The following is a 14,356-nucleotide window of genomic DNA, read 5'->3' on the forward strand; positions in this document are numbered from 1 at the left end:
CACAGCCATACAAAGCTATTTAGTGGGAACTCCAACTCGGCACTCTCTTGCAGGTATTTTCAGACTGTGCCCTCTTTGTTTTCCCTATTATATTACCCTGTGTTGAATATTGCGTAAAAACACAGGACAAGAGTGGTTTGCTGGGATATACCTTACATTGCGACCGCTAAGGCTCCATAATTGAGTTTTGTTATTTTATTTTGTTTTAGACTGAATCAAATAAAAGTAAGCTTAATACTTTTTTAAAAAGCAATTTAAATAGTAATTAATGTTCAATAAACTTATTAATTCTACTGGCAATATTATGGTTGATGAGATTCTTACACTTCAAAAGTACAGCCAAATACATCGGTGAGAATGAAAAAAACTTCTACTATACGTGAAAATGTGCATAATTCCAGCAAATATAATGTGAAGATAAATAAGCCAGACACACTCAAAAAGTATATGTTTGATGATTACTCTAGCCGTTATATGAATAAGTACAGAAACAGATGTACCTAGTTTATTAAGCCAGAAGTCAGGTTAGAGACTGACTTTGGTTTGGTTAGAAGCTGGGAGCATGGTATGGGCAAGGGGCTCCAGAAATACTGTGGTTGCTCAGTCACTCAGTCATGTCAGACTCTCTGCGGACCCTTGGATGGGAGCCCTCCAGGCTCCTCTGTTCATGGAATTTCCCAGGAAAGAATACTGGAGCAGGTTGTCATTTCCTTCTCCAGGAGATCTTCTTGACCCAGGGATGGAACCCTTGTCTCCTGTGTCTCTTGCATTGTTTCTTTACCACTGAGCTACCTGGGAAGCCCCCCAGAAAGCTAGTTATGGTTTATTTCTTTCTGTCAATGGTTCCATGGATACGGTCAGTTAGTGAAAGTTCATGGAACTCGACCCTTATGATATATGCACTTTTCAGTATTCATAGTATATGTCAGTTAAAAAGTCTAAAATGCATAGAGAAGAAAATCTTCTCATACTGCAAATTTTAAAGTTTACTACCTTCCTGTTAAAAAAATTCTGAATGTTCAACTAACCTTAAAGAAGCCAATGAACCACACAGACAATCAGAAGTGGAGTAGGAATCAAGAGACCCAGTGTGGACCTTGGACAAAGCCATTTCAACTGTCTAAATTTATATTCTATCAAAAGATGAGATAGGGTTAAGTATCTGAATTCTTTCTTTCTTTTTTAAATCTTCATTGGAGTTGGTTTACCATATTGTATTAGGTTCAGGTATACAGCAAAGTGAATTAGTTATACATATACACGTAACCACTCCATTTTTAGATTCTTTCCCCATATAGGTCATTACAGAGTATTGAGCAGAGTTCTCTGTGCTATACAGTAGGTCCTTATTAGTTATCAATTTTATATATGAGTCCCTGGTGGCTCAGATGGTAAAGAATCTGCCCCCAATGCAAGAGATCATCTACAGTAGTGTGTATATATCTTAATTTCCCAATTTATCCCTCCCCCTCATTTCCTCCATCGTAACCAGAAGTTTATTTTCTATATTGGTGACTCTATTTCTGTTTTGCAAATAAGTTCACTTGTACCATTTTTTTTTTTTAAGATTCCATGTATAAGCAATATCACATAATTGTCTCTAGTTAACTTACTTCTCTGAATGTATTTCTTAAATGAAGTGAAAGAAACTTTCAACTCATAAACTTTAGCACTTTACTTTTGGTTTAAAATTCACTATTAGGGGGGTCATCGACTTGGTGTGAAAACCTGGTCCTCTTCTCTGAGAACATAACTTTTGGGGTCAGTCAGTGTAGATCTGCCATTGGGTGTCTGTCTGATTCCCTGGTGGCAAGAGTGGTAAAGAACCCGCCTGCCAATGCAGGAGACATAAAAAATGTGGGTTCGATCCCTGGGTCAGGAAGATCTCCTAGAGGAGGGTATGGCAACCCATTCCAGTGTTCTTGCCTAGAGACTCCCATGGACAGAGGTCACAAAGAGTCAGATGTTACTGAAGTGACTTAGCATACACATGCATCGGTCTGTGTGAACCCAAGTGAGTTTAATTAGCTGATATCTCATTTTTAGCTGTGAAAATGGAAATATAAATATTAACACCTACTTTACATGATTGGTGTTAGGGTTCAGTGTGTTGTATACGAGCCTAACGCTTGGCATATAGTAAGTACTCAGTAATGATACCTGTTATTCACATACCAATATGTACACCTCATTGAACATCAAGCACCATCAGAGTAAATACAGAGATCTGCTCTTTCCTGGCTTCCTCATCTAAAACCCATTCTAGAAACAAAGCAGGCAGACTTTCTTTTGAAGTCTTACATTCAGCCGACTTTCTTTGGGTGCACACACAGAATCATCACCTACACTTTTAGGATGTCAAATGTCTGTACATGAAGAAAGGGAAAACCAGCCTCACACCAGTCCTGACCTGGGTCTACTTCTAAAGAGATCAGAAGCAGCAATTGCAGAGAGCAGTTTTTGTTTCCATGATGCTGGCCACAAAAGTGATCTGAGCTAAAAGTCTTTCAAGAGTTTCTCTGTTAAGAAGCAAGACATCCATATGGGGCCTGAAAACTGACAAGATACTATGAGTTTGCAAATCCAAGAAGACCCGCCAAGTAGCAAATCATTTTTTAAAATGATGCTATCTATGGGGGCAAAAATGGAAAACAAAACCACAGGAGCAAAACAAGTCAATATAAAGTCAATTTTGCCACCAGTGGCCCATCAAATAAACTGTCTCAGCATTCACATTCTTCTGGAATTTGTGATCAATCATACAATTAATTTTTAAATTGATAAAGTGATATAAAGGATATGTTATATTTTATTTTAGATATTTAAGGTATTTTTTTTCTTTCAAGTAATTTTTCTGTGTCAGGATATGCTGCCAAGGAGGGATATACTTTGAAAACAGTGCTGTCCAATGCAACAGCCACTACCCACCCATGGTCCTGAGCATTTGAAATGTGTCTAGTCAAAACTGAGATGTTCTGTCAATACAAAGTATACAGATTTCAAAGTCTTAAACGTGAAAAACTGAATAGAAGATATTAACAAGTTATAGTGATGACACATTGATATAATATTTTGGACATATTGTGAAAAATAAAAGATGTTATTAAATTTAAATATCCCTTTTGTAAATGTGGCTGCCAGAAAATTTCAAAATATATATATGATAGCCATAATCTTCCTACTTGGCAGTGGTGGCCTCAAGTTTTGCACTCACTCTCAAGGAAGTGATAGCATAGACGCAAATAAAATGAGTGACTAGAGAGTCAGCGGCTTTCAGAATGTAAAGGGGTGTTAGGGCAGGGCACTAGCAGGACTCACCTCTAGGCGCATCACTTCCATCCCCATTAGTGAACAGTGATCCTTGGAGCTTTACCATATTCTCTCACAGCCCTGTATTAAATGCTGTATAATCTACCCTCCTTACATAATCAGGAACATCCCTGAGGCAACCCCGTATATCTTTTCAACACCTTCCATACCTTTTCAAAACATATACATAATAATGAGATGGAAACTTATAAAGTGAAGTCTAACCAGGTGCTCCAGATTGGGGGCTGGAGAGAAAATAGAGCTGATCGTATTCCAAAACTTGACCAGGCTGCAGAAGGCCAGAGCAGAACAAAGTATGCAAACTCGGAGGGATGAGTATGCAAGGTCCTCAAGAACCCTGCTCTCTTCCTGGGGACTAGAGGCATTTTTCAGTGGGTAACATTCACTTGAATTACAAAATGCACTCACTTCTCTCTTCCAAGGGAGAAAAGCCTGTTGTTGCATTTATAATGTAGCTTTAGTTTTAGATGCCAAAAATGATTCAGTAAACACAGTTATGTTATGGTATACTATTTCTTATTCAGCACTCAAATTAATCTCAAGGCAGTGCTGGCATTAATTCAATTGGATGCCTGTACTTAGGATTTCACATAGGTGCCTTCATCCAATTCTTCTTCGTAACTAATAAAATCTTAATTCATGGTAATATATTTATTTCTAGTTCAGTTCATGTTAAGGAGTGCAGTACTTCACAGAAAACTAATTAATATCAATCATATATTATAACACTTTTAATGGTTCAGAGGAAAATCTTACACTAGGGGAAAGATTAGATGAACCAGGGGGTCTTAGCCTATCCTACTTACTTATTCCTAAGATTTGAAGAAAAGTACCAAGCATCACTTAAAATATTAATTTAATTGAGGGTGTGCATCATGGGAAGTCTGGGAATTAAGAACCCTGGTTCTGATCCCTAATAGGACATTGATTTGATGTGGCCCAAGAATGTAATTTACACTCTCAGAAACTCTGTTTTCTACCTACTTTGTGTAACAACCATATAATTTGCAAGTTGGTAAAGATATTCAAATTCAGATGCACGGCACTATTAAAATAATGAACAACTTCACTGATAGCATGCTTTCTGCAATCATTGGTAACAATTCTATTTTTATGAAATGTTTGAGTAATGTTAATAGCATCATATTTTCTGGGATTGGACATATAGTCAGCAGGATGGTATGAGTGTGAGTCCTGGATGATGACGGAAATGGCGCCCCCTGGAGTTGTGCAATGCAGCGGCCTTTATGTTCCCTTAAGGAGCTATGTTTAAAAGGCTTGATTCTACCCTAGATACAAAGAATTGGAGCAGCGGTTATACAACACTTCAGCATCTTAAAAGATAATTATTATAATTCAATAGGTGCCTTGAAGCTGCATGGTCATACTCTCCAGCCTTTTCCTTTCCAAATTAGGCATTAGGCATTCATTCATTCCATAACAATTCCCCCACAGTGACATGCTACACACAAGAAAATTAAGTTAAATAAATAAGCAAAAATTTAAAAGATTGGCACATCCTATTCTTTTAATTTAAATTTCAAAAATTTCTTTTACTTGGAGGATAACTGCTTTACAATGTTGTGTTGATTTTTGCACAATAGTGTGAATCAGCCGTAAGTATACATATATCCCCTCCCTCTTGAGCCTCCCACCCACCCCCTCCATCTCACCCCTCTAGGTCATCACAGAGCAACAGGCTAAATTCCCTGTGCTATATAGACAGCAATTCCCATTAGCAATCTATGTCACACATGGTGATGTATATGTTTTAATGCTACTCATTCTATTCTCTTTTTTTTCCTCTTTAACAATCCACACATGAAACCTCCAAATCTGAGAAAGATACATATTTTTAAATCCTGATAATTAGAAAGAAAATAAAAGCCAAGACATCAGCAGGAGGCTGGGGGCAGAGACCATGTCTCTCCATACTCACGTGCAGAACTGAGTCCATAAATGATAACCCCTAGGATGCATGTCATTCATTTTACTGCAGTGTAAATAGTTGCACAGCAGGTCGAGGGCACACTCACGACGGGGGCTCACACACGCGACTTTTTAATTCACAAGGGCATGGTGACGTGGGAGGGCACCTGGGAGTCACTGCTCAATGAACTCCACAATAGGGCACAGATTTGAAACCCAATCTTAGCCTGATATGGACATAAGAGCAAATACATACAGTATCATGTGCTTTCCAACAGCCCTGTGTCTCGAGGGAGCTCTCTGACATCAGCAGCTCAGACAGGTGGTTCCCTTTCCAACTGTGGAAAATAAAACCCCACTGCAGCGGCACAAAGTAAATATAGCTGTACTGTAATTTTTCCTTGGTGCACTCTCCCTGTGATTTCTGTCCTGTGATGATACTTTATCCAAGGAACCCATCCAGGGCATCCTTCCATGCTAATCACTGATTAAACATTTGCAAATGGGCTGACACTGGCATTCAAGACACTGGTAGACGATTCTGTTTTGCTGTTCTGGTTGGTAGAATGAGAGTTTTCCGCCTCTCATTGTCAACTGGCTGCCTAAACCTCTGCTGGAATATGTCACCCTCTGTCTCTGTTACTAATACAACCCAACAAAATGACAGACAAGAGTCAGACCATCTGAAAATCACATGCACAGAGCAGGTCAATACCAATCACATCCAGTTCGAGTCTGAGAACTCAAATCAGCTGAGATGTACTAAGCCCTTTGTGACCACAACTATTTGCTTTTGCATTTACGAATTATTAGCAGAAGGGCACCCTGTAACTTCTGTATAAGATTACTTAATTCAACTTCTCTTTCCCTTTCTGAACATAGATACTTTTACACTCTGACAGCCGCTGGCTCTTGAAGCATTCTCCTTTTTGTTGTATCTCCTTAGAAACACAAATCTTGTTCCCTGGCAGCGGCAGCTCTAAGTGCTGGACCACATGCCCGAACTAGTTCTCCCTCGCAGCTTTAATTCACAGTAAGTGGCATGAAAGGAGGTCAGCCCTTCTCAAAAAACACTCAGAGTTCTTTTCGACTTCAGAATCTATTTTGGAAAGCCACACTCCCTGGTACGTAAAGAGCAGCTTCCCATTTTGAAATTCTGGCTGTAACTACTGACAACTTTGTGGAATGGCCCTCAAAGAGGCAAAAGCAGGGTGATGATCACAGTTTCAACTCGATCGTCATTCTCTCGGGCAACTCCATGAGACAAGCAAGTCAGTAACTGCCATCCCTTCTTTGCCCCTAAATAACCCTTTCATTTGAAAACTACTTATGGTGTGCATACATGTCTTAGATTTCTTTCCTGATGTGTTTATTGAATGCTTAACTCAATAGTACCATCCTAATCCTGAAAGTTTCCATGGCAACCTACTACTGTAATAAACAAGTTTGAAGGATGGGAAATAAAGTACGGGGCTCCTTTTTTCCCCCTCCCCTTCTTCAGCTTTCAAAGAACAGGGTCTTTTCTATTTCTAGAGAACATTCTACCTCTAACATTCAGAGTCCATACTTCTTTGAGATAGAGCAAAAATAATAGCAATAAGAAAATGATAGCTAACATCTGGGGAATATTTCCTATGTGCCAAGCAGTGTACTGAGTAGTTCTGTGGATTATCTCACTTAGTGCTTGCACTAATAGGAGAAGCAAGTACTAATATTATGTCAATTCTAGGGATAAATTCTGAATCTTAGAGAGGGTAACTTTTCTAAAGACAAAAAGCTGGTATGTGCGAGACCTGGAATCTGAAGTCAGTCTTGTCTGACTGAAGACATTCTGCAGACTGTGCACAAATATGGCATTTTTTGCTTCTGCCTTAAAGTCAAATAACTTAGACATCTAGGAGTCTCTCCACTAATCAGAAGGGGACCAGAGCTTCACATTTAGAAGCAAACACCAAACTCGTTTAGCTAAAACTGCCAGGCAAGTTAAGAAAAGGCAGAGCTCAGACAGGAATACAGTCATGGTACAGTCATGGTACCCTGCTCTGGCCAACAGTAACCATACCACAGGTCTCTTTGAATGTGATTTTGCAAATCATTTAAAAGAATGTCCCTTTTTCTGTGGATCAACCTCTGACGTTAACTTGGGGTGTCTGATTCAGATCATTGAGAGCATCTCCTGAGAAAAGAAACCCTCATTACAAGGCCACTCTTTTCCCTAAAGAAATGAAGACTCTTTCTGAAGGTGGCAACTGCAAGCGAAGGCCTGACTACAACACATCTTAAGGCCACATGGCAAATCACACTACAAAAAATGTTTTCCATGCCACAAATCTACTCTCTTACGAATCTATACCAGGAAGTACAAGCAACGTGTTTCTCTCTCTCTAGAACAGAACTCAGCAAATAGACCGGAACCTTGACTCTAAATATGAATAACTGAATAAACTTACAATATATATTTTATAGACTCTGCTTGAAATGTGGACAAATACAAAAAGGCTTCATGAGTTAGGGCCATTCAAAACTCACTGTGGTAAAAGTATCCAGAAAGAAAGACTGAAAAAACGTGGTTTTCTAATCTCCTGTGATTTACAAAATATCAATAAAACAAACTCCATTGAATGGATTTCAATGTAGGCTTGCAGAATTTTGTGGTGCTGGTTTTGAAACAATTATAACTAAGACCCCAAGTCCTTGGATCACTTGGTGGACTAGAAGGCCATCATTCACAGGAGCAGGTTCCAAAGTCAATGGCCCAGAGTTCAAAGCCAGAATAGACTGTGCTCTGATATCCTCACACCTCCCAGAGGGTAGAGGAACAAAGGCAAACAGGGACAGACTGTGGTCACCTGGGAGGTAGACATGTGTTATTAATTCTGAAATCTCCATGGCCACCATCACCACAATGCCTAAAACAAAAATCAAAACCATGCTCTTGTAACTGAGTAGGAATGAAACGTGCGTGTTTTGGTTTCGCAGTATTTTGAGGTCTAGTCTGAAGATAATGATTTTATAAAAAGAAACTCTCTAAAAGAGCATTAAGCCAAGTTCATATTCATGATCCCTTTCTAGGTATGTAAATTAGGTCGCTAAGAACAAACACTTTGAAGCAGAATCTAATTCAGATGGACATAGAATGCTTTGGCTGTGAAGACTGTGCCCTCAGCAAGGAACGCCAGACACAAACACGAGTACGAAACCACCTCTACACCTCCATCCCACAAGCCGAACTACTTAATTTCTCTGAGTCTTTATCTATCCATCTAGAAGATGAACATACTGCCTACCTTGCAGGCTTAACCATGGGATTCCACGAAAGTTCAAGGTGTGTAGGTAAGAGGTTGCAGAATCCAGGTCTCACCTGCAGGGGGAGCTACACAAATGCCCACTTCCTTTACTTGTCTGATTTCTCAGATCCAACTATTTTTCTCTATCCTCCCACTCCTCCCTGTCTCTCCCTTCCTAAAGCTTTTTTTTTTTTTTTAATAAAATGTACGCAGTAAAGTTTCTGTACCTACAGGCTGATGGAATAGACACTGAGATTTATGAATATGCAAAGGTGAATGAGGACCAGACTTCATGCTTCCCTCTCTGGGGGTGTCTTGCCTACTTAGAGAAGAGACAGTAGAAATGACAACTCAGCTTGGTGATTACAGTGAGTCCCAACTCAACGTGTAACATAGGCATTTTTAAAGATCAAAGTTTCATGCGAAAGAAAAATCTTGAAAACTCTTAAATGGAAAAAAAAAGTGATATCTAAATTTATCTCCAATGCTTTAGTCACTGCAAGTTTGGACAAAGGTATGAGCAAAGAGATAGTACAAATTGCTAACAAATGTCACTTGCTTCAAAAGAAGGAGTGACAGACAATATTTACATTTTCCAGCTCTAAGCATCTTCTTTAGGTATTTGCAGGCAAAATTATTAAGGACTAAATATGAAAAATCAAAATTTTGAAAATGCTGAAATAGGTAAAATGCAGTACTTTCCCATTCAGAAAAAAAAATCAAAAAACAAAACAAACAAACAAAAAAAGGAAAATGTGAAGTTTAGATTACTCATATGCACCAAAGCTCTTGCTGAAAATCTGCATCATAAAACTACTGTAGAAATGCCCAGAGCTTAAAATAAATAAAATAAATTAATGGGTGACATAGGAGAGGGGAAATGTATTCTCAGAATTCATATATTCTTTTTGTAAATGTTATCAGTAACCATCATCACTTGAAAAAGGAATAGGGAAGAGGAAAGAAAACACCTTACTGCTTGGAAAATTATCCATGAAGAATCTGTCTCTGTAATTCATGTCCACAGTTGTTATTTATAGTCTCAGACAGTAACTTGAGACTTGCCCAAGGGTGTGAGATAGACTTCCTTCTCCTCCACACGAACTCTGCCTACTAAATACTAACTGCTCACAGTCTTCCCACCTTGCAAAGGTAGATAAAGTCAATCCTAGAGATAGCAATTAAAACTTAAAAGTCCTTGCTAGAAACAGTTGGAGTCAAAGGACGATTTCTGGGCTATAATGCCACAGCAAACAGGAAGATACACATTACCAGTCTCTCTATACCTAGATACCTGCATGGCGGGGGGGAATATATATATATATATATATATACATATATATATATATATATACACACACACATACATATATATATATACACACACACATACATATATATGCATATATATGTATGTATCTGCAAATGCATAGAACACAAGATAAAAGGGGAACCAGCCAGCTGCTATGAGCCAACAAATCAGTAAGAATCCACGATGTCCAAAAGATGGTCCACCAACATGCCAGCTACTGAACCTGTGTAAGATCATAAAACTTTCTGCCCTAAAACTGCTTATTGTCTAAGAGTGAGTGGAAGGTTGGACTCGCAATCAATCAACACACCCACATGTAAACAGAACAAGGGCATGTGTGGTGAGGGAGAAAAGATGGGGGTCAGTTAGGGGCTTGAAAACAGATCTAATTTACCGCATAAACAGCCTAGAACAAGAATGCCAGACAGGTCCTGTGAAGATGTCAGAGGCCCCTGCCCCACATGTGGCTCACATAGGCTTCCCTGGGGGCTCAGACTGTAAAGAATCTGCTTGCAAAAGAGACTGGGGTCTTATCCCTGGATTGGGAAGATCCCCTGGAGAAGGAAATGGCAACCCACTCCCAGAATTCTGGCCTGGAGAATCCCCATGGACAGAGGAGCCTGGCAGCCTACAGTCCACGGGGTCACAAAGAATCGGAGACACTGAGTGACTTTCACTTAGTTCTTCCATCTAGGTCCACATTTAATTCAAATAATAAGTGAACCCATCACTAAATTACTCATGAGTAGAGAAGTCCTAGAGTTATAACCTTTGTCACAGTAGCTATATCCAATGATCGCTTTTTTTTAACCACTTTATAAACTGAAGTATAGTTCATTTACAACATTAAGTTAGTTTCAGGTGTACAGCAAAGTGATTTAGTGTGTGTGTGTATTATTTTTCAGATTTTTTCCATTATAGGTTATTATAGGCTACTGAATATAGTTCCCTGTGCTGTACAGTAGATCCTTGTTTACCTATTATATATAGTGGTGAGTATTTGTTAATCTCAAGCTTCAAATTTATCTCTGCCCCCACTCTCACTAGCCTCTTTAGTAACCATTAGTTTGTTTTCTGTGTTTGTGGGTCTATTTTTATTTTGTAAATAAGTTCACTTATATCTATCATTTTTTAGATTCCACATAAACATGATATCATATGATATTTGTCTTTCTCTGTCTGACTTAGTACGATCATCTCTAGGTCCATCCACATTGTGCAAATGGCATTATCTCATTCTTTTAAATAAATGCAATCATCTTTCAAAGGAAAAATTTGTGTGCCCTTGCATGTGTGACCTGCTTTGCTGAGTGCCTTACTCACTAGTTTAGAGTAGTGTTGGGTAATTCTGTGTGGCTGCCAACGTGCAAATAAAGCAAAACAGAGATGTGGTTTGCCAGGACCTTGCTCATCCATCCATGGGCTCGCCAATAAAAGTTCTGGGATCCCGAATTAATGACTGCAAGAGGCATACATAGATGGAAAAGGGCATATGGATTCCTCTGTCTTTGGGAGGTACCTGCTGAGTCCCCAGAAGAGTAAGAGGCAGAAGGAGGAAGGATAAGGAAGGGGAGGTAACATTCCCCTTAAATAGGGCTGACCTGGGAACAGAATCAAGCTCTGATACTCCCAGACTCTTTGAAATGAGTCAAGACACTTAATTTCCCTGGGCCTCTATAAAATAAGGATGACACCACTGCCCTCATGGAGAATGTAAGGATGAGATACATAGCATGGCACATGTAGATATTTGGTTAAATGTTAGCTTTCCTCAATACTAAGGGGACTAGAAAATAAAAAGGCCTGGTGACAAATGATGAATCATCCAAGGTCCAGAGTTAGCTGCTAAGGGAAATACAAAGAAGTATGAAAGATAGTGAGAGCTAAGATCTGGTTCTCAACCAGGTGGTGGGATGCAGCTGCTTATGTGATATTATTGGAAATCAATCTTTAACCTATGAAATTCCAGGAAGCAACTAGACCAGAGATAGAAAATCAAAGGTAGTTTAAAAAGGAAATAGGCAGTTAAAAAAAAAAATACAATCCAAGCTGCAATGTCCATCATGTACCCACTACCATTCTAAATGCTTGTATACATATGAATTATCTTATGAAATAGGAACTATTGTCATCCTTTTTTTCAGATGGGGAAACAGACACTAAAAGTTAACAACCTAGTTTCAGGGTGCCTGCCCTTAACCTCTACACTAAACCGCCTCCCTCTGCTAACAGAGTTTTTCGTCTTTGCTAACTAAAACTGCAATGTGCTACAGCTACGTAGTGGAATTAGAGCTGGCTAATGGCCTCACAGAGCCCACAGTTTAATAGGGACGATGGAATCTATGAGTCTGAGGCAGCTGTACAAGAATCTGCTGGACGAAGAACAGAGAAGCCCAGGCTGCCCAGAAGAGAGTAGGGAAGGAGAAGCAGGTGTTATCAGAACAGGGCCTTTCTCCCATCTCCCTGCTTTGAAATCATTCTATGTGCACCCAGCACAGTGTGGGGCATACTCAGTGGAAAATAACTGCCTTTATCATCTTTTGATTATCAAGATAATGATATTTTCTACTGATCTTACTCACAAATATGAATAAAATACAATCTATCCTCTCTCAAGGAGCATATGATCTTGTGGGGATGGAGATATGAGTTAATTCTAATAGGACTTCTGAAAGTAATTCTACTAGGACTTCTCATATTAGGTTTGTGTTGATGAATTGAAATCTTGAGACAACAGACATGATATACAGTTATAGTCCTGATTATTTATATCACCAACAAGTTCTGATAGTTATCTGATGATCTTCCTAATGGTCCATCAGTCTGACAATTTCTGCTGTTACATGTTGATAAACTAGGTTAAGGGGGCTTCTCAGGTGGCATTAGTGGTAAAGAACCTGTGTGCCAGTGCAGTAGATATAAGAGGCTGGGGTTTGATCCCTGGGTCGGGAAGATCCCCTGGAGGAGGACATGGCAACCCAATCCAGTATTCTTGCCTGGAGAATCCCATAGGCAGAGGAGCCTGGAGGGGTACAGTCCATAGGGTAGCAAGGAATCAGACATGACCAAAGCAGCTGAGCACACAGTACATACAAACTGGAATAAAGGATCATGCATTTAATCAAGAAACATATGTTGAAATATAATTAATCAACGATTTCCCATTGGACAAACGATTGACAACATCCACCACAGACTAGAGAAATTATGACCTGTGAATATGAATTAACTCATCAAGAAATATATATTAAAATACATACCAGCAGCTCCTGAAAAGCACTCATTTTTAAAGAAATGCAGTTCTGAGCACTGTTCAGGAACTGCCTGTCCCACTCCATCACACACACACAAATGTAGAAATCACAAACTGCATAATAACAAAATGAAAAGACCAAACCACACAAAGGTCATCCAGGCTAGTTTGAAAAGTTACCCAGCATGTGAAACTACCTTTTTAAGCAGAAAAATGCCTTAGAAAAGGTTCAGAGAAAGACAGAAAGAATTCCAGGTGAAGAGATGGCATTTTCAAAAGCAGGTTCTCGGTTGCTAAGCCAAGCTGAGAGGCAACGTGACAGAGCCCCAGACATTTGATTCCGATGCTGACCACAGCTTACAGCCACACGGCCTGAGGAAAGGGATGAAGGTTCTCTGTTCCTTATTTCCTTATCTATGCCGAGGCTCTTAGGCGGACCTCATAAAGGATCATAAAAGGTAATAATCTCATTGTTTACGTGTCAGCTCGGCTCGGCTATGGTGACTCGTTCTTCCAACACTAGTCTAGGTATCACTGTGAAGGTATTTTTTAAGGGTAACTAATATCTACAATCAGTTTTCTAAGTAAAGCAGATGACTCTCCATAATATGGGCAAGCCTCATCCAATCAATTAAAAACTCTAAGACCAAAAACTGAGGTTGCCCTAAGAGGAAAGAACGCTGCCTCAAGTCTGTAGTTTTCAGCCTGCTAGTCTGCCCAACAGAGCTGCAGATTTTAGGCTTGCCAGCCTTCCTAATCATGTATATCAATTTCTTCAAATCTCTCTTTCTCTCCCCCTCCTCCCCTTAACCAATTTAACCAAGAAACACATAATTAGAAAGTATAATTAGCCAATGACTAGTAGTCAATGAGCCCCCCTTTCCCCATCCCATCTCTTTGCTCTCTCAGCCTCTCTATTTCCCACACACATGTAATAAAGAGCATATGGAATGCAGGCCCTTCAGCAGTAGTAGCAGTTGTTCAGTCACTTAGTTGTGTCTTACTGTGACCCCATGGACTGTTAGCCCACTAGGCTCCTCTGTCCATGGGATTTTCCACGCAAGAATACTCAAAAGGGTCGCCATTTCCTTCTCCAGGGGTATCTTCCCAACCCAGGCATTGAATCCCCATCTCCTGCATTGCCAAGTGGATTCTTCACCACTGAGCCACCAGGGAAGCAGTATTAGAACAAACATCTTCTAGCAAAATGTCTACAAGCCTATAAATATAATTTTTAATGAAATT

The 14,356-nt window shown here is 39.5% G+C and overlaps 1 protein-coding gene across 3 annotated transcripts in view; it reads right to left on the reverse strand.

The window, feature by feature from the left end:
* Nucleotides 1-14,356, reverse strand: part of PPARGC1A (PPARG coactivator 1 alpha) — a 717,775-nt gene that overhangs the window by 116,228 nt on the left and 587,191 nt on the right. The window contains exon 1 of one of the 3 annotated variants that reach the window (XM_060416919.1): nt 5,270-5,366. The exons of the other annotated variants lie outside the window; for them this stretch is intronic. Coding sequence (XP_060272902.1) covers nt 5,270-5,287 — 18 coding nt within the window. The 5' untranslated portion in view covers nt 5,288-5,366. Of the gene's footprint in view, nt 1-5,269; nt 5,367-14,356 lie in introns of those variants that run through there. 3 annotated transcript variants of the gene reach the window in all.

The sequence above is a fragment of the Ovis aries genome, chromosome 6 (assembly GCF_016772045.2).
Source record: "Ovis aries strain OAR_USU_Benz2616 breed Rambouillet chromosome 6, ARS-UI_Ramb_v3.0, whole genome shotgun sequence".
NCBI lineage: Eukaryota > Metazoa > Chordata > Mammalia > Artiodactyla > Bovidae > Ovis > Ovis aries.